Here is a 20,546-nt window from a genome sequence, read left to right as displayed (position 1 = left end):
CAAGTCCTGACTGCTGCTCTTGTGCAGAGATGGAGGCACAGCCTGGCAGGGGCCATTTTCTCCCCAACATCTGGGCAGAGAGGACACTGGGTCCAACCCCCATCCCTAGGGCAGCGGAGCCCAAGCCAGGAACCACACAGGTGGGCCACCAGAAAGCATCAGGCAGCAGCCTCTCCCCTGGGCCTCAGTCTCCCCCAGTCAAAGACTCCAAAGTCAGGTGACAAAACACCCCCGTGAGTTGGGGAAATAGGGCTATAGAGGACCCAGCACCCCACATCACTCCTGTGCTCTCTGGTTCTGGTGAAAACAGCCCTCGATGAAGTGAAAAGCAATACCAGAGGCTGAGGCTGACTACGAGAGCCCAAGACGCCGGGGCCTGGCACGCCGTCCAATCCTGGGCTTGTACAAGCTGCCAGTGCCCCCGCAGAGGGCAGGCGACTGCAGTCACAGCCACCTTGTTCCGGGCACCAGGGGGACCTCCTAGGGCCACATCCTGGTGAATCCAGGAGGATGAGCCAAGCAACAGTGCCCTCTGGAAGGTAAAACTGAGGCTGCTACAACCTCTTCTTCTTTTATTCTTCCCAAATGGCTTGTAAGTAAATGTCTCATTTTCAATAAAAATGTGTGTGTGCATGCATTACCACGCCTGGCATTTTTCCTTCCAGAAAGAGCCAAGGCTGGATGATACACCAGACCCTTGGGTCCTGCTGTCACTCCAGTGCAGAACCTAGTTAAAGACTGCAGCCGAGCTGCCCGCTGTCTGCCTCTGCTGCAGTCTTCTCTTCGCTGGACTTGCCCGTTCTCAGTGTCCTCCTGACGGGGGTGGGCGGCATGTCCAACACACCAAGCTGGCTCCCCGGGTCAGGAACTGGCATGCTCCCTCCCTTCCAAGTCCTCTGTTTCCTGCTCTCCCCCACCAGTAGGAAAACCCAGGGTTTGTCTCTTGTCTCTGGCCTTCAGAAATGGATAGGAAGAGTCCAGAAAGAGCAAGGAGCACCAGGGCTGAGGCAGATCCGCAAAGGGTGCCAAGAAGCATGGGCTGGAATGTTCAACCAGGAGACACCAGATGTGACTTTGGAAACACACTTTTCCTCCTCACCTATGGGCAGCACCATCCTGGGGAGGTGGGGCAGGGGCTGAGCAGGAGTTCCAGCCCCGGGGGAGGAGGGCATGCACACAGCTAAGGGGCCCAGAGGTCCAGAGACCCCAAAGGGCAGGACAGGCTCTGTCAGGCACAGCCACAGCGACCCCACTTTAGCCACTTCTTCCCTGGGCTTCTTGCTGCCTGCCTTCCCCCTTTGGGGTACCTCATGCAGCTCCCGATGGTGGAAGGCTACCTTAGAACTTCTCTCCCTACCATCTCAGGAGGCACCTGACCCCACCCCCTGGATCTCCACACCTTCACCCCCCATCTCTCATCGCCTACGCAGCACCCCTTCCCAGCCCCAGGCCTGCCTCCTCAGGGTCTCCCAGGAGACCTTATCCTTTGCTCCCAGCCTCTGGAACAGACACATTTATTCCCCGTGAGCGACCCCAAAATTCACCTATGGGCAGCAGAGGCAAGGGGCAAGTGGGAGCTGGGGTGACAGCTGGAGCACCCCATGGCAAACGTGTGTGCAAGGATAATATCATGGCACTAAAAGTGTAGGAAAATTTTCCCCAGGCCAGCTGGGCAGACAACTGGGTGAGAACTGGCACAGGCCACCAGGTGTGTTCAGTTCTCTGACAGGGAGAGGCTCCCCAGACCATGGGGGACAGCACAGGCTATAGGAGACGAGCATGGCATCCTAGTGGTGCCTCCCAGAGGCCCACATGCCAATCAGGCAGGGAGCATCGGGGCATTTCAGGAAGGGATGGCTGGGGTGGGGGGAGGGGTTGCTGAGCGGGGACACAGAAGCAAGTCACCTCTGGCTTTCAGGTCTCCACCCATTCCTCACACTCAATGAGACGTTCCCTTGCTCGTGGGTGCTGAGCAGAGGGAGGGTCACCCAGGCCCCTGTCTTCCCTGATCCCAGTGCTTTTCAAGGAGGCACCAGAGGAGGAAGGAGAGCCCCAAGGGGCACAGGAGAAGTGGCTCCCCGGCCTGCAAGGAGCAGAGGCTCCCCGAGGCCCAGAGCAGCACATGGGGATGGGGCCTCACAGACACCCAGTCTTCAAGGGGCAGAAGTGGCAGCCACAGTATGTTCCCCGAGCACTCAGAACGAGCCACCCGTGGTGACAGTGGGCACTGCAGAGGGACGTTCACAGATATCCACTGGAACAGTCAGATGCAGGGACAGAGAAAGGAAGGCCACGCTGGTGGCTCAGGTTTTATCTCAGAATAAGTGCCCTGGGCTCTCCCCATCCATTCAAAACATTCACCTCGGACCACACAGGAAGTATTCCAATGCCAAACACTCACAGGAAGATGAAAGCAGGCAGGAAAGGGGCACAAAACCATGGCTCAAGGCTGAGGAGCCAGCCCCGAGGATGCTTCCATGCTTCCCATTAGGAAACCAGTCTCATATCTGTAAATATAGAATTACTGCCCCAAAAAAGAAAGGAAAAAAATACCCAAAAATCATATCCACAGATAGCCGGAAGCTCGTGCAGCAATTACTCATGTAAACAAGATGCAGGATAGGATGTGAGCAGCGACCAGGGCTGCCCAGGAACAGCATAAAAATAGCAAGCGGTGTCCTGAGTGGGATTCCCCGCTGCACGCACACCCGTCTGAGCTGCTCCGATGAAGCAGCTTCGCTGCAGCTTCTGTCCTTGGGGCTAGAGAGGCTGCCAGCTGGAAAACTGGTCATGGCGCCTTGGTCCAAGACCGCACACTTCAGGGAGTCTCCCAAGCACATGTGAACGCAGACAGTCCTTCTATTAGGTGGAATCACCCAGCACGCTGGCACTGCAGGCCTTTGCCATGAGACGGACTGAGACTATTCTCCAGGGGACAGCAGGGGCCACATCACCCACAAGCCCACCACGAGCAAGTGGGCCCATCCAGAACTGCTCTGGGAACTGAAGCTTCACCTTCAGGTTCTGGTTCACCTACCTCTGCTCTGTAAAGTCTGGTCAGGTATAGCGGCTGGTCCCTGGGAAGGCTAGATTACCAGGTACAAAGAGACTCACCTGACGTGGGCAGCCACTCCCTAGTCTGAGCAGAGCCCACCAGGCAGGGGTCTCTATAGCAATGAGATGGCTCCCAGAACCTCACATGGGCACCACCTTTCTGCATCCAGTCCTGGTTTATCCTCAAACAGTCCAAGATGGGCATCTTACAGACTGGAGCCAAGGCTGTGATCATGGGGCCACAAGGCCCTTGAAGCTCATCTCCAAAGGGAGGCTCTGGGAGAACCCTGGGGCAAGAGCTGGCACCTGCTTCAAAAGAGTAGTTCAAATTGTCTATCTGTTTGCTCCTTTTCAAAAGAGAAGGCAACAAGAATGTTCATTCAGGTGCCTGCGAGCAATACCACAGCAGTAAAATTCTGCTCCGGCAAGTTAAACAGATGGCCACACACTCCACAGCACATACATGCATGCAATACAACATACTTGCCGCATGTGCATGTACACCCCACACGCCTCCCCACAGACTCACCACACCTCCCCACGTGTATGTGTGCACATATGTACACACAGCAAACACACCACACGTGGATGTCTCCATATGGATATACCATGTGTGTCACATGCCACACATGTACACATAAAACATGCTGCAATGCAACGTACACACTACATATCATGTGCACACTCCCACATCACACGCCCAGGGACACAGCACACGCTACATATACATACATACCACATACCACAAACACCGTGTGTGCACACATGGGCATACCATACATGCTACGTGTACACACAGCACAGACACACTTGTACATACGCGCCTCCCCACCTCAGAGCTCAGCACCCCCCAACCTGCTGCAGAGATGAAAACCCAGGGCTGGGTTCCATCGGCTCTCACTCCAAGCCCGGGGTCCCTTTGGTCTGTTTCTATGACAAAGCATAATCACACAGAAAGGACTTTCTTGGATAGAAACACAACTTCCAGAGGCTCCTGAACCAGGTCAGTGAGACACACATCTGCGGTCGAACCCCCACGTGGCCATACACGAGCTGCAGCAGTGATGTGGGGTTCAGAGCCAAAGCCAACATTGTCAGGACTTACAGATGACACAGAGGTGAGGTGCTGGGTGGTTCACAAAACCCCAAAGGATGTGTTAGTGTCTCGGGCTTTCCAGGCTTTTAATAACACTTCAATATCTTTGAGTAAAAAACCATAAAAGACTATTAAAGTGAATTCCTCACCCAAAAATTAAATTCTGTATACGTCATTAGAAAGGACCCCTTACAGGGCCTCCCCTGGTGGTGCAGCGGTTGAGCGCTGGGTTGCGAAGCTGCCCGCGGCCTCTGCAGCACCAGTTCAATCCCTGGCCGCCGGCGAGGGTCCCACATGGCGCGCAGACCTCTCCTGCCACCCGCTGCTCCCCTCAGCAGTGTACTTCGGTCCTTCTGCCTGCTCTGCTCCCCGCTCTGGCTCTGGTGAATTCTCTCACCCTCCGCGCTTCTGACTGTACCCAGTGCTTGTATAAATAAAATAAATAAAACTTTAAAAAAAAAAAAAAAAAGAAAGGGTCCCTTACAAAGAGAGAAAGGATGCTGGCAAGAAGGCTGCTAAGTGTCCAGGTAAAGAGGGGTGCTGTAGGCCAGGTGCTGCAGCCCTGAGCTGCCCAGGGCCCTGTGTCATACCCAGGAGAGGTGCCCAGAAAGTAACACCAGGGACTCACCCCAAAACAAAAGCAACAAATCTGGACATTTCCTCCAGTGTCGCTGGTGGGCCCTGCCCTCATGGAGGTCACCATGAGCAGGTCCAGGCCTGCGGTGGGCAGGGAGGCCAGAGAAGGGGGTCTACAAGGTAGCCCAGCCCAAGCCAGCACTTCTTCAGCCTGTCAGTGTCTCAGAAAGGGACCCAAGGGGCCCTGCACTCCCACAATGACAGGGAGGCCTGGACCAGCCTGTCTGATGAGAAGATGAAGTCAGCTTTCTTATGCACTGACCTGGCTCCTCCCTGCAGGGGGCAGTGACTGTACGCCAGGTTATTTCAGGTAGACAGAGCAGGTGAGGGACAAGCCAGTGAATCTTGCCCACAGCAATGTGCCCTCTAGGTCCTCCTGACCTGGTCCTCCCTCCGGGGGTCCCAGAGACATTGGCAGGTGGGCAGGAAGTCACCCAACACAGCACATTCAGTCCCAGCTACCTAGGGGAGCAGCTCCATTTTGCCAGCAAAACACCAGACCATTTCCCAGTACCAGGTACAACACCAGTTCCCACCTGGGCCTTCCAGAGAACGTGGCATCAGTGGGGAGCATGCTGCCTGGGCTCAGACAGACACACCGATCCACCAGGCGACTTCCAGAAGTTCCAGTTCTAGGGATCTGAGCACCGCCAGATGAAACAGGCATCTCCCCAAAATTTTCCATGTCCCTTCGTCAACCTCAAAGCCAATAAAATCCTGGTGTGGTGTTTACGTAAGCACTCCAGCACCTGGACCCTGGCCAGCGCTCCCCTGCCTGGGGCCCTGCCAGCTGTTGGGGTGGGGGGGGCCTCTGTGCTGCCCCGGCCACTCTTCACCAGGCCCTTCCCACAGTTAAAAAGAAAAAGTTAATGAATCACTGAAAGAAATGCTCCTCCTGTGAAGGGAATACAAATGTTTATTAAGAAATTATAAGAACCAGGTCAGGCATTTTGGTATCTTAGTCACATAGCTAATTAAAGAAAAAAATCAAAATAGAAACCCATCCTAGAAACTTGAGACAATGAGAACTTCTCCTGCCATGAGCACTTTGAGCCCCAGCTCAGCTGGTTGCCAAGGAAACCCAGTGTTTACCCTGCTTCCCCTGGTGGGAGGACTGACCAACCAGGAACTGGCCCGCTGCCTCCAACACGCAAGAGGGGACCGACCGCCCAGGCATCTGCCCCCAGAGGCTCAGCGTCCCCTCGGGTCTCCCAACCAGACCCAAGCGGGGCCTGGGCTGCATCACAGAGAGGCTCCTATCCACAGACCTCCCCAAGCCCTGGGGGGGCCTGCGCCCAGCGCCCAGCATGTCCGCCCACTGAGAGTCCTGAGGGCTACAACCATGCGCGGCAGGTGAGAACCCCGCTGGTCTCCTACTGGGCGGGAAGGAGAGATGGAGGAGGACGGAGAAGCAGGGAGGAGACTGCCCCAAGCTGAACCCTCAGCTCGGCAGCCAAAGAGCTCATCTCCAGGCCACCACACCAGACTGCCAGGCCCAGTGAAAAGGTCAAGGGCAAAACGGCCCAGAAGGCCTGCCAGCCTGGGACCAGGAACTCACATCCTCCAGCGCAGCTCCACGGACCTCCGCGGCCCGGCCAGCACACACCGCCTCCCGTGGCAGAGCCCCACCGGGGGTCGTGGAGAAACAAACACCCTCGCCGCAGGCTGCACCCCTTGGCCAGACGCCTCATGACTGACTTGCTTTCCCAAAACTACTGTCCTGAGACCTGGCGGGCAGTTGACCATGTAGACACACTCGGAATCATGCACACATGTACATGCGTGTACTTACACAGGGACATCTGCAGGCACACACATGCACACACACATAGGCAAACCACACAGGGACATATCGACGCACACACACAATTACAGGAACACATACACGTGGACACACGTATTCAGGCACACCTGCACACACACACATATCTGTCTTCAAGGCTCCACGCAGTGTCGAATGTGCGGCAGAAGGGAATGAACATGGGAAGTTTGAATGCTCGAGAATAATTTAGAGAGATGAGGAAGACCAGGGAAAAGAAAGGAGGTTGCAGATTTGCAAAGGATAGCGGCTGAACTGGAGAATGATGCAACGTGTCCACAGCAAAATGCTAACATGTGCTGCCCAGCCAGCTCTGAGAGGAGGGCAGCTTCAAATCAGACGCGACTGGAAGCCAGGACGGAATTTCCTGCAGGACCTCAAGACCGGGTGGTAACTCCAGACAACCCGCTGTGTGCCTGCCAGCATATCCCCACAACGCCTGCGAGTGGACAGTCGCAGGACCCCACCGCAGTGAGGACACTGTGTTGAGAAGGCTGGACCTACATGTCAATCATGTAAAGGATGGCATCCTGCAAAGCCGCTCTCCTAGAGAACTCCCTGTTCTTTGAGGCCAAGTGCACAGTCATGTTAGAAAACAGGATCTGCCATGCGAGCAGACCAAAAGGGGCACTTTGTGAAAGACAATGAAGCTCTGGGAAACCGCCCTTCGCACGCAGGGCTGCAGGGAGCCCGTCCCTGTGGGTCCCCTCCTCCACGGCGCTGACTGCTGACCGCCCTTGCTAAGAAATGGAAACAGCAACAGGCGGGGGGAACTCCTTCCAGAGCGCCCGGCGCAGGAGGAAGCTGGCAAGACCTCGGTGCTGGGGCGGAGGAGACCTGTGGGCAGACGCTGACAGGCCTGTGTCCCCACCCCCCTCCACCATCACTGGCACAGCCAGGGAGAGGACCTCGGTGGACACGTGGAAGCCACCAATCACCAGGGGGCAAATCAGACCTTGCCAGTGAGGGGACTGAGGCCAATGGGCAGTAAGTGAGTAACCATCAATGGTTACATAATACAGATTAGTATTACACAGTAGCAACTATGTAACCCACTCAACCACATACTGTCAAATGCACTGCACTGTCTGATACTGGCTTAAGATACTGGGTACCCATGGTGTCAACCTCCAACTCCCAGGCCCTCCCTGTGACTCCCCACGTGGCTCTGGGCAACACACCCAGCCAACCGTCCAGGCAAAACATCACCCCGCGCCAAGGACACGCCCAGACCCTGGGTCTCTGCTCTTCCTCTCCAAAATGGTGGAGTTCTGGGCCCACCTAGGCCTTTACTGCTTCCTCTCTCTTTTCTGACACATCCTTGCAAAAACCTGTGTTCTTCGGTTTCTACTTGTAGTTCTAATCCAAGTACTTTTTCCTTGGATGTACATAATAGAAATAAAAAAAGAGCATTTATACAACGAACAAGAGCTAGAAACAAGTGAGAGGCTCAGAGACGCCTGGGCCCACCACAGGCCCTGCACTCACTTAAGGGGACTTATCCCCTGGCCTTGAGGAGTCCTCCACCACCCATCAGGCTGCCCGCTGTCTCCTTGCTAACCGCCCCCTCCATGTCTGTGCGTCGCCCTGAACTCCTCTGAGCCAACTTGGGCCTCTCTCCTGGCCCAAGCTTCCTTCCACCCAGCCCATGTTTACAGAAGACAGGCACAGGCCAGAGCTCCCCCTTTACAAGCGCCTTCTGAGACAGGAGCCCCGCCAGGCATGGAATCACGTGCCCCTAGCAAGTGATTTTTAATTTGTGTCACTGTTTCTTGCAGTGCTATTCCGTGATGTACTATGGGCTCAGCAACAAGGAGACATGCCCTGTGCTCAGGAACCCCAGGTCACCCACCCAGGCAGGGCAGGCCACACCCCCGTGGCAGTGGCACAGGGACATTTAATCTGAGACATCAAGCCTCAGCGCTTTTCCGAACAGGTCACCTTGGGACAAACTGGCCAGTGGCCACAGAGTGTGGCCAAGTTCCTGGTTAGCAAGTGTTTTTGTGTGATGAACTTCAATAAAGGAGAACAATAAACAGATGCCCCCATGCATACACACGCGTACCCCAAGGTAAAAACTAGAGATGGGGGCTGTGTGCTCCCCCATGCACACATAACCCAACAGCAAATAGGGACAAGGCTGCCACCCTGGATGCAAGGGCAAGGGAAGCAGGTGGAAACCACCCCAGCTGTGGGCACTCACTGGAAGGAGCGAGGGGGTTGAGAGGTACAGAGGAACAGCATCTTTACCACGGCCCATTCCCGCCAAGGGAACTCCGTGCCCCCTCCCACCCCAGGAGGCCTAACTCTCACACAGCGGATTCACAGTTGCCCGATACACAGGAGCAGGGGAGGTGTGGGTCAGAGGGAACTCTAAGATCTACAAATGAACAAATGAGCCAGAAATCACAGGTTCCGCACAAACATGTCCCAGGTTTGAGTGCTCAGTTCTGCCCAGCAAGGAAGAGGTTACCACGTCTGTGTGTCTGAGAGTGGGGGGTGTGTGTGTGCGTGTGCGCGCTTTGCAGAGCTTTCGGTTGGGTAAGGATTTCTCTGTCTTACTTTAGGGGCATAATGTTAAATTGCTTGCCAACCAGCAATCTGGGTAAAAGGATAAAAGGGTAGTCTCCATTCTACTGACCCAGCACAGTAGCCAAAGCCTCTGAGCTCAGCAACCCCCTGGGGAGGGAGGCACCCCTGCCTCCCATTCCAGTCACCCTGCAGCATCTGTTTCTGAACTGTCACACTGGAGAGAACACCCCAAAGTTTTTCCTATCCTGACAGGAAGTTGACATCTCAAGAAAATAATCCCAATTGGGGCAACGAGAAGGGAGAAAAACTGGCTCAAATTAAATGTGTAGACCTGGAGAGTGGGTTCTGCTTTTTGTGTTGTTTTTAAGAAAAGCACAGAGACTCACCAGGACCTTACGCGTGTCACCAGCGACAGGCTCTGCCCAGGTCTGGGAGGCGGGTCACCTGTGGCCACAGAGCAAGGGTGGTTTGGCCAAGAAAATGCCCATAACCACCTTCTGAGCTGGCTATAAATATCATGTGGAGACATTTTCATTCAAGGTAAAATTAGAGTGCCTTGTTTGTTTGGGTAAGGGAGCGCCTAAGACTCACCCGGTTGTTCTTTGACTTTAAAAAGACTCCCAGCAGGGGTACCTGCACAACCCAGCACCTGCGCAGTGCAGGAAGTTGGAAGATGAAGTAGAAACCTACCAGCTAGCCTGGACAGAAGGGGATGAACATCTAAAGGTGAAGAGATATCACACCTGCCCCCACAGGGCACCTGGCTGTGCGCAGGAGCGGCAGCAACCTGACCCTCCAAAATGCCTGAGTCTCAGAGTTCACCCCACAGGTTACTTATTAATGATCAAGAAGAGAATGTCCCTTTACAGGGGAGAAACCTGGCAGACACCACCTTAACCATGTGACCCAGCACTGGGACAACCTGACACCACCGGCCCCCCTACCTTGGTGCCACAGACACACCTAACATCCTCTGGGTCATATTTTCGACCCAAAATTGTTTAAACTGGATCTAATCGTGAGGAAACAGTCCAACCAATCAAGAGTGTGGGGTGGTCTACATGACAACAGACCTGGAGCCCTAAGATGCCAATACAACAAAAGTCCAAAAACTGGGGGCTGGGAGGTTGGGGGTGGGAAGGGGGCTTTTCTAGATGAAAGGAAACCAAAAAGATAGGACAAAGGGATGCAATGTGTGCTTAGCTGGATCCAGAATCCTACATGGAACACTGTGAGGCTTGTTAGGGAAACTGAATACAGACTGTATGTAAGATAAGATGTAGTATTTACAGAGAAGAGAGGCAGGGACAAGAGAAAGCGTATTTAGAGGGAGGTCAGAGAGGAGGGAAGGCTAAAAAGCACAAAAGAAGATTAACTGACAAATCTAGAAGGGTACCTGAGTGTTCACTGCACCTCCCTTAAGATTTCAGAAGTAAGGCCTCCCTGGTGGCGCAAGGGGTTAAGACGCAGCCTGCAAAGCTGTCCGCAGCCTCTGCAGTGCAAGTTCCATCCCGGCTGGCCAGGGAGCAACCCACATGGCGCAGCAGACCTCTCCTGTCTCGCCTACTGCTCCCCTCAGCAGTGTACTTCCGTCGATCTGCCTGCTCTGTTCCCCACTCTGTCTCTGGTGAATCCTCTCACCCCCCACACCTCTGGCCTGTACCCCAGCTCTTGTATGCATAAATAAATAAATCTTTAAAAAAAAAAAAAAAAGAAAAGAAAAGATTTCAGAAGTACTACAACTTTGCGGAGAAGCAGTGTACTAGGGACATGAAGGCATCTATCACCACAGGCCCCTGCTCACCTGTCACCACCTGAAATGCAGGTCTGGGCAGGAGGGGCAGTCAGCACGGCAGGTGTATCCCAGAGTGCAGCTGCCCAGGCACAAGTCCTGGCTCTACCCTCATTTTGCTGTGTGATGTTGGATTTATTTCTTAACCCATTGGAGCTCTGGTTCTCTTATTTGGAAACTAATAATTAAAATAGTGCCTTTTTCATAGGATCCTTATGAGACCAAACAATTTCTTGTTAACTAATGGAAACAGCACAATGGCTGCCCCTGGCAAGTCGCATCGAAATATGAGATACAACCATAAGCACTGAGTGTACCATTCTAGAAGTTTTTATTTTAAAAACTATTTTGACTGCCTTCCTCAATCACAAACCAGGCACAAATTAACAGCACCCTAGCATGTCAAGATCTTAGTTTGAATGGATGTCAGTTGTGACAGAACGCAGCCCACAGGGACTCCTGGGGAGATGACAGGCCATCCACAAATGGCCCATTTGTTCCAGGCCTGCCACATTCTGTGGGGTTTCTTGAGTTATAGATTGAAGTAAGCACATACATGCAGACATATCAGTAACTTGTTGGCTTGTTTCTTCCCTTTCTTTTAGCCATTACCAACCTCCCTGGCCTTCCAACTTTTGATTTACTCTATCTCGGTCTCAACCAACCAACTGGGTTCAGAATAAAGTCAGAACAAAAAAGGCCTACGAGTGTGCGGCTGTCCCCGGCCCATTTCAATGAGTGAACTTCAAGACACCTACTCAGAAAGGGCAGAGCCCCCAGCTCTACTGTATCCCAGAGATCGGAAGCCCCAGACACAGGGTTAAGTGAAGTGTGGTCCTACCGCCTATGCACACAGGGGGGCCAGAGCCCTCTGTCAGTCAGTGGAGGAAGGATTGTGGTGGGGGAGCAGGCCTGACCGCCTTGAGGTCTGAGAGCTGTCCCGGGCATGAAGATGGAGGGCAGGCCGCCTTGAGGTGAGAGTGACAGCAGTGTTGTTGTTTCACAAGCTCATGTGATGCTCTCACACGTGCAAAAGGAGAAGTAGAAGTCAAAGAGGAAAGACAGGGTGTAACACAGCAGCACAGCAGAATGTCTTGGTCTATTTCCCTAAAAAACACATAATGGGTATTTTAAATCAACACAGTAACTCTGCATCTGATTTAAATGCTGCCTACACTACAGTCAACACCACTGCCTGGTCTCATTCCTACAGAAATACCAACTCCTCTGGACCAGGACACACCCAGAGGCCACTGATGCAGGCTAGAAACAGCAAAAAACAAGACACCCAAGCTGTCCTTCCAACAGGCAAGGGACAATAATGACAGAAGAGCCACATCCCACAACCTGGAGCACAACTAAGCCAGGAAAAGGAGGAATATGCTCGCTAAGCAAACACACAACACAAAGCCTATGGCAGAGTGTGATTTGGAGGATCCGGCACGTGTATTTTGTACGTGTCTATATGAGTGCTGAGGTGCAAACCCATCAGAGGGGTCTGGAAAGAGACACACCAACCCAGGGGAAGAGGGTTAGCAGGGGAAGGAGAAAGTTTGCACACTCTGTCTATATGCTTCTGCATTCTTTGAAGAGTTTCACAACAAGGTCCCCTGGCAGGCTGGGCTGTGGGGGTGCAGGGACGGGAGCGGCCGGCCGCCGGCCTGGATGTGTCTGGGACAAAGTGCTGGCCCACAGCCAGCCTAGCCTGGCTTCGCCGTGTGTGGAAGGAGATCCCGGCCACTCAGCCCCAGCTCTGACAGGCTGCCTCTCCCGGCAGCTGCACCAGGGAGCACCTGCAAGGGGTCGGGGAGAACAGTGTGCTAGAGAACCAGGTTCTGCAGGCAGAGCTGGTGCTGGAGAGGGGCTGTGGGAGGCTAAATACCCATTCAATAATGCCATTCAGGATCAAACCCCATGTTCAGTGGGGAAGAGATGCGTTTCAAACTAACCTCACCCAAATTATCACAAGAACTGCCTAAGAGAATACAATCTTGTTCTAGTCGCCACCTGATCCCAAACAGGGCCAGGTGACCAGGATGAGCCTTGGGGTCTGCACAGGGGTCTGAGAGGGACATGGCCCAGGCAGTGCACAAGAGGCTTCAGCTACTGGGGCTGGAGGGGAAACGGAGTAGACAGGCATTCTGAAAACAATTATTTGTGGGAACAAATAGGTAGGCATGCACTGGGGCGTCCCTGCCGGGGCTGAGTGACCATGCTCATGGGAGTCATGGGGTGTCTTCCTCAGATGCCCCCCAGGGCCTTCCTTCTGTAATCCCCAAATTTTTCACATGAAATCTGTGCCTGGCCTTGCTTCTCCCCAAAGACATCTTAGCAAACTTTCCAGGTCTGGGCTGGGTAGTTCTGGTTAACCAAATATTAAGTGTCTTGAATCACTTTATCATGCAGTTGCCATAACCTCAACTAGTTACTAAATGTGACAGAGGGTGATCAGTGCCCAAGATGACACCTGGGGATGGGAGGGGAGGACCAGACTGCCATACAGCTAGCCCGGGCAGGTAGCTCTCTGCAGGCAGCACACACACAAACAAACACACACACACACACACACACACACACACACACGCCCTCATTTGCCACAGACTCTCCAGGGGGGTGTGGGGAGACAACACACTTCAGAGAGGTCTGGGGCCAATCCCAGGTCACAAATCTGTCTGACCCTGATTAGACAGAGCAAGTCATCGACAACCTCTTCGGTTAAAGTGAGTTTTTTGTTTCGTTTTTCTATAGAATTGCTTTTTATTATTACCATTGCCATATAAAAGGCTTCTACTTCTTTTTTTAATTATTAACATGTAAGGTTCAGGTATACAACTTTATAAATTAAAATCTGCATCTGCATATATGACACTATGTTCGCCACCAGAAGTCTAGTTTCCATACACCGTATATTTGATCCCTTTACCAGATTTCCCCACCCATTAAAGTGGTTTTGCTACTCAGCCTCCGCCATGAAATCCCCGTGGGTGGGGGAGGGTGGTTACTAGTGGAATAGAAGGCCTGGGGTGATTTGAGCCACTGCCTGCACAGATCCCTCCTCCCCCACAACCTGCTAGAAGCCCACAAAGCAAACCTCAGCCACCTGAGAGCAGGGCTGAAGCTTCAGCCATCCCAGCCTGGTGCGGCCTCTCGGTCTCCCCAGGGCCAGTCTGTCTTCTGAACACCATTTACAGTACTTATGCCCTGCACACCTGGGCTGGGGTGGAAGTGGGTGCCCTAGAGTTGCCCTGGGTCAGAGCGTGAAAGAGGTTTCCTCCAGGGGCAGGTTCTTGGTTGACGGTGAAAGTCACCTGGGACAGCATTTAAATGGCAGTGCAGGGTTAAAGGGGGGCATCTAGAACCTGGAAATCTGCATTTCCCAAGGGAACCCTGTGCCCTCCTAGCTCTGAGGTCTGCACCCACTCTAGAGTTAGGGCCTCAAATTTTCGTACACCTCGGGGATGGGGCGGGGAGAGAATGACTCCAGTTCTAATAACGGCTAAAGAGGTAAAGCACACTGCAGTCTTAGCTCCACCCGCTTATTCACTGTCTAGGTTCCCAGGCACCCCAGAGAAACGGAAGCCCCTCACACCGAGGGAGGCAGGCCCCACTTCCCAGCTCCTTCGCCCCCTCCTGCCAAGGGGATGGCTGAAAACCCAGAGCCTGGATCAGGCCCAGGCCAGCCCACCTGGCTCGGCACAGGGAACCCGCCCCTCCACCAAGCCCTCTGCGATTCTAAAACCCCAGCGGCCACATTGCTGTGAAACTAACTGCAGAGAGATTTTCCACTCATTTTCCCTCCCAGTACCGGCCCCGCCCCCCCCAAAGTGGTCCTCGACCGGTCACGCCCCAAGTGGGTACTCAGCGCCCAAAGGCTGGGATCTCTGTCCGGGCCCTCCCGCAGGACCACACCCACCCTCGCAGCCATGTTCCCCAGCTGAGCCAACACCCCTCTCCTAAGCCCACCCCTCTCCTGGGTACACAAACCCCTAATTCTGACCAGAACGCCTAGAAATGGCCCCGCCTTCACCCTCGACCCCACAGCCTGCCACGTGATTTGGGGCCACCACAGCGGCCCAGAAAAGCGGGTCCAGCCTCCTAGGCAGGGGTCCCCTGAGATTCGGGGGCCTGGACACCGGCCGATCTCTGCCACCCGCTTAAATTGAAGGGAGGGAAAGGCCCTTCGGCTTTACGGTCTTGAAAGCTGCAGTTTTTTTTAGTTTTTGTTTTCAAGTCGGCCTTTTAATCTGCTCGTAATCTATTAAACCTTTGGGAACAAGGTAACAGCCTAAGTATAGGGGTCTGGACCCTGCCCCAAACCCGGGAGACTGAAGAGTCCCAGAGCAGAGGGGGTGGGTGCCGAGGACATGCACAATTCGGTAAATCGAACTGAAAAAGGGGTCGGGTCTGCCACGCGTTAAAATGTGGTTTCCAGGTCTGCGCTGAAGCAGCAAAAACAAGCGCACAAGCGACAACGACAAGGTCCCAGCGGCCAGGAGGGAAACGCCGCCCCGGGGAAAGGCGGGGGCCGCCGGCCCGGGCCTCCCGCCCGCCCCCCGCCCGGGCAGGTGCGTCCGCCCGCGCGCAGCCCCGGCAGGTGAGCGTCGGGCCGGGAAGGGGCCCGCGGGCGACGCGCGTGGGGCGGCTCCGCGGGGAAAGCGCCGCCGGGCCACGGAGCCCCCCGGCCGGGCGCGCCCCCGCCGGCCCGCAGGGCGGGGCTCCCACAAAGAGAGCCCGGCGGGAACGGGGACCGCCCCCCTCACCCCTGCCCCGCTGGCCGCCTCTGGCTCCGGTTTCCACAAATTAAACCTTAGAGCGCTGGAAAAATTACAGGAAGGGGCGAGCGAGGAAGGCGCCGCGCGGCCGGAGCGAGCCCTGTCCCCGCGTGAACTTCGCCCGCGCGCCCGGCCCGGCGGCCCCTCCCCTCCGCGCGCGCGCCGGGGCCGGCCGGGGAGCGGCCCCCCCCGCCCCGAGGCGCCCCCGGCGGCGCCCACGGCCCCCGCCCCGCCCGCCGGCACCTGCCCGCGCCGCCCCCCGGCCCGGGCGGGGTCCCCGCCCCCAGCCCCGATGACGACATCCGCCCCCGCGCCCCGCCCGAGCGCCCGGGGAGGGGGCGTGCCCGGCGGGGGCGCGGTCGCCGGGCGGGCGCCGGCTCGGAGCGCGGGGACCCGCCTCGCGCCGCGCGAGGTCGGCGGGGAAGGGGGAGCCCCGCGGGGCCCGCCGCCGCCCCGGGGGCGCGGTGGGGCGCGGGGCCGGCCGGGGTCCGCGCGCGCGGGGCGCCCGCGCCGCAGCACTGACCTGTGTGAGTTCTCAGGTGCGCCTTGAGGTGCGAGGATTTCCCGTAAACTTTCTCGCAGCCCGAGTAGTGGCACTTGTGCTTCCGCTGCGGGGACTCCAGGTCGCCGCGGCTGCGGCCCCGCCGGCCCCTTTGTCTCAGGCCGGGCTCGCCGCCCCCCGCCGCCCCCGGCTCCCGCTCGGGCTCCAGCCCCGCCTCGGGCTCGCTCCACGCGGGGCTGAGGGGCGCGGCCGCGGCGCCCTGGCCGCCGGGGCAGGCGGGCGCGGGCGCGGGCGGCGGCGCGGGCGGCAGGCGGCAGGGGGTCCTCGCCTTCCGGGCCGCGGCGCCCTCCCTGCGCTCCGCCGGGGCGGGCGCGGGCGCCTGCTGGTTGAGGTCCGCCAGGATCCGGGCCACCACGAAGAGCGAGGCGCTGTCCTTGCCCTCGCGGCGCTCCTCCACGCGGGGCAGCGCGCCGGCCACCGCGGCGGCCGCGCCCTCGGGGCCGGGCTCGGCCTCCCCCCGCGGCCCGTGCACGACCGCGCGGCTGGACATGGACACGAGGCACTCGGCGGCGAAGTGGTCCACATAGGCGGCGGCTGCCATGCTGCGCGCGGCGGCCAGCGGGCCGGCGACACTGCTCCTCGCCGCGCGTCGTCAGCGGCGCATCCGCGCCCACGGCCTCCGGAGAGCGGACGGGGGGCGGGGGCGCAGCGCCCTCTCCGCGGGCTGGGCTGGGCGCGCAGCCGCCTCTGCCGTCACCCGCGCGGCTCCGCGTCCCCGAGGCGCCCGCCCGACCCGGCCCCGAGGAGTGAGCGCATGGGGGGCGCGGGCGCGTGGGGGCCCCGCGCGGCGTCAGGGGCGGCCGGCCCTAGGGATGCGGAGCGGCGACGCTAAGGACGCCCGCGCCGAGTGGCGGCCGCAGCCTCGCCGCGCATTGTAGCAGGCGGGACAGCCGCCGTGCGCGCCGCGGCTCGGTGTGGGCGGCCCGGCTCCGGGGGTGGGCGGGGCCGGGGCCACATCTGGACCCGACGTCAGCCCCCAGCCACATCCTGGCGGCGCAGGTTACAGGCGGCGGCCGCGGGGCGCTGCGCGCGCTCGGGGGGCGGGGACCCCGGAGCGCGCACCGGCCGGGGAGCGCGGCCGCGCGCCCGCTCCTGGGGAGGGGGCGTGGCCGGGCGCCGGGGCGCGCGCCATTGGCCCGTGGGTGCGGGACCGGGCCAATCCGGGCCGCCGAAGGGGCCTCACCGGTCTCGGGACCGACGTGCGCCAATGGGCGTGACACCTTGGCCGGCGGGAGGAGGGGCGGAAATTGGAGCCGGAGCTGGGCACGCTGACGCACGACGTCCGAGGGTGGCAGGCCGGGGCGTGGTCGCGGGGGCCGGTCCCCGCCCCCCTCCCCCGCAGCGGGGACCCCGCGGGGCATTTTCCTGCCAAGGCTTTTGTACCGTGACAGCCTTGGACCCGGCGCGCGGGCGAGCGCTCCCGAGGGCGCGCCTTTGTCCCTCCAGCCTCGCCCGGGAAGGGCTCCGTGGGTGGGTGCGCCCCGGAGGCGCTCGCCGCTGCTCCTCTTTGCCCCGCGGAGTGAGGGTTGCACGTCGAGGAGGCGTGTCCGCGCCGGCTGCGCGCCGGGCCGCGGGCCTCGTCTGGGGGCGGAACCGCTCCCTGCGCCCCACACCGCAGCCCGGGCGGCCGCGCCCTGGGCTCAGGCCGCTGCGATCGCTCGCTCGCCCTCTCCACGCTCCCCTGTGCTAGCCCCGGGCCCTCCGCGCGGCCGAGCGGTGGCGAGATCGCCGCTGGCGGGGCCGATGCGCTGGTGAGACCCGGAGCTTCCCCGACTGGCTCCTGCTGGACGGGAACCGGGCCAGACTGAGCTGCTCTGGAGTCCGGGCTGCGGGAGCTGGACTGTCCCCGGGACGGTGGCTGCACAGGGGCGAGGGTGACGTGCCCACCGCGCCCCGCGCCTGCGGGAGTGCACTACGTGCTGGGGCAGCCGGCGTCGCTAGACAGAGAACGCGGGGTCTCTTCCTCCTCGCCCCCCCTCCGCCCTCGGCCTGCTGCCAACTTCTCCAGGCTGCCCTTCGCGCACCGCGGCACCGGAGGCTTCAAATGCCACCAGCTGTTAGGACCCCGCCCACCGCGCCCCACCCACCCGCTGTCTGGGCCTCCCAGAGAAACTGCGTCCTGCTGTGGTCTCCCCAGACCTGCCAACTTGCCCTTGACTCTCACGGGCGCCCCAGTCCTTATCCCCTGGACTGCCCTCCAACCCCCCTCCCCCGCCCCGCCCCGCCCCGCCCCATTCTCCCATTCTCCCTTCTCCTGGCCTAGGTCACCATCCCAGAAAGGCCAGTGCGTAGTTTCCTGCCTCTTAGGAACCAAGCGCTGCAGGCTGCTTCCCGGACCCTTGCCAGCAGCCCCTGATCCCAGGAAATTGAGGGGGGTGAGAGTGCCTGCAACCCCTGGCTCATTTGCTTTAATGGACTTTGGAGTTTGTCAGCCTCCAGGCCTGCTGGGGTGCTGGGGGGGGGGGCTAGAGAAGGAGGGCAGCCTTAGCACGCCCACCCCTGAGGATGCGAAGAGAAGGAATGGATGGGGCAAAGACATCCCGGTCGGAAAACAAAGAGCCGCCATTTCTCACGGAATTAATTTTGAGTAGGAAAAAAAATTGTCTTTGCAGGCAACCAAGGAGGACTTAAAACAGGCATTGTGGGTTGCATGTTCTGGTGAACTGCATACTGGCCTGGACGTTTGCTCTCTTCTGGGTATCTAACTAAAGCCCTAACTGTCCTCTTCCTCCTGGCACTGGTTCTCTGGGGAGCCACCCAGCTTGTGGGTTGGGTTCTGTCTGGCCCACTGGGTAATATCCTTCTAGGGGGTCTTTTCTTGGCAGAAAAGAGTCATTCTCCTTCCAGGCATATTGTGTGGATGACATTTAAGAGATTTGCATTCTGACCAAATCATGATTCAGAGTATTCCTCTAGTCCCACCACATGTTACAATCAGTCACTTCATTAAGGACGGAGCTGGCCTTGCACGGACTTGCTAGTCACCCATCCACCTCCCACTGCACTCTAGCCGCAAGGAGTCTACCCAACCAACCTTCAAGGTAACACAATTCTCTGCCTTCTCCCTGAGCCCTGCTGGGTGGCCCCAGCCTGCAACCACTGATGGCCTCTTAGGCTTATGCACTGTACTACGTATCGAGTGGTAACCCTGGACAAGGCACCTGCCCTGGGTCAAGGTCTTCTGCATTGGCACACACTCCTCTCCACCCACAAGGAGAAACAATGCACAGACCTCCCTATGAGTGCAGCCTCCCCAAGGGGTTCAGCTGTGTCCCATGACATTCTAATTGCAAAACAATCCCTTAGCTGATTTCTCAAGTAGTCAATGACTGTTTAGGAGCTCACTGAAGGAAGTCTCGCCCTGACAGACTTGATGCCAAACCCCTGTGGAAGTATCTTCCATATAGATACAGTTCTCTTTCCCAAAAAAAAATCTTACCATAGCCACAGTCCCTATTTTCCTTGCTACATAGGATTCTGACAGAGGTGGCTTAAGTATGTAGGAGGGTGGGTGGGGATCGAGGTGTTGAGTGGAAGAAACAATAAACGAAGGATGCTAGGGAAGATCAGAGAACTCTTGGATGGAGGTGTGTCTGTGAGTAAAGAGACTAAAGACTGCTTAAGGGGCCACGGTTTCTGAAGGTGGTGGGGTGACAGCATGTATTGCCTCTCACTTCTGGAGCCTCCTGAAATAATAATTTGCTGTAAGGCAGACATTGGCGGGGATGGGGAAAGCAGGTAGGAAGTAACAGCAGCATAATTATTATAGCAGATCTGAGAAAAAGAAAGCTTGAAATGGTAACCAGGAAGGAAAGCCAAGAACAAACTCTGAACTCTCCAGAAGGTTTAGGAATGGGTGGCACAAGATGGGTGTGAATGGAGTTAAAGTAAGGATGACTAGGGAAAAGTCTGCCTAAGAAGTGCTTACACCCAGAACCCCTCCTAGCTTTGTGCAGCCTTCCCCTCCTGACAAAAGACTCTATGTTTGCAGTTTTCTCCACTCCCTGAACACTCCTATTTGGTATGATTTGGTAGGTTATTTGGTGAGTCAGGAAAGTTCAAGATTTTTCCATATAAATTAATAGTAATAGCATTCCCAGACCCTGAAAATAACCTACTAGATCATACCAAATAGGAACATTCTACTTTAGGAGAATGAGGAAGACCTGCATTGTCTGAAGAAGGTAAAAGGAAGCCTCTCAGACTGAGAGGCAGCACAGTGTGAAAGGACAAAAGTGCCAAAATGGAACAGAGGAATTAAATGAACATAAGGATATTGGGTG

The 20,546-nt window shown here is 57.2% G+C and overlaps 1 protein-coding gene across 1 annotated transcript in view; it reads right to left on the bottom strand.

Annotated features, from left to right (window-relative positions):
- KLF13 (KLF transcription factor 13) overlaps positions 1-16,804 on the bottom strand; it is a 36,561-nt gene extending 19,757 nt beyond the window's left edge. The window contains exon 1 of the mRNA XM_037510105.1: positions 16,225-16,804. Coding sequence (XP_037366002.1) covers positions 16,225-16,804 — 580 coding nt within the window. The remainder of the gene's footprint in view (positions 1-16,224) is intronic.
- Positions 16,805-20,546: the final 3,742 nt, after the last annotated feature.

The sequence above is a fragment of the Talpa occidentalis genome, unplaced genomic scaffold, assembly GCF_014898055.3.
Source record: "Talpa occidentalis isolate TD23 unplaced genomic scaffold, MPIMG_talOcc4v2.1 talOcc4.14, whole genome shotgun sequence".
NCBI classification, from domain to species: Eukaryota; Metazoa; Chordata; class Mammalia; order Eulipotyphla; family Talpidae; genus Talpa; species Talpa occidentalis.
This window is presented reverse-complemented; position numbering and strand designations above follow the sequence as displayed.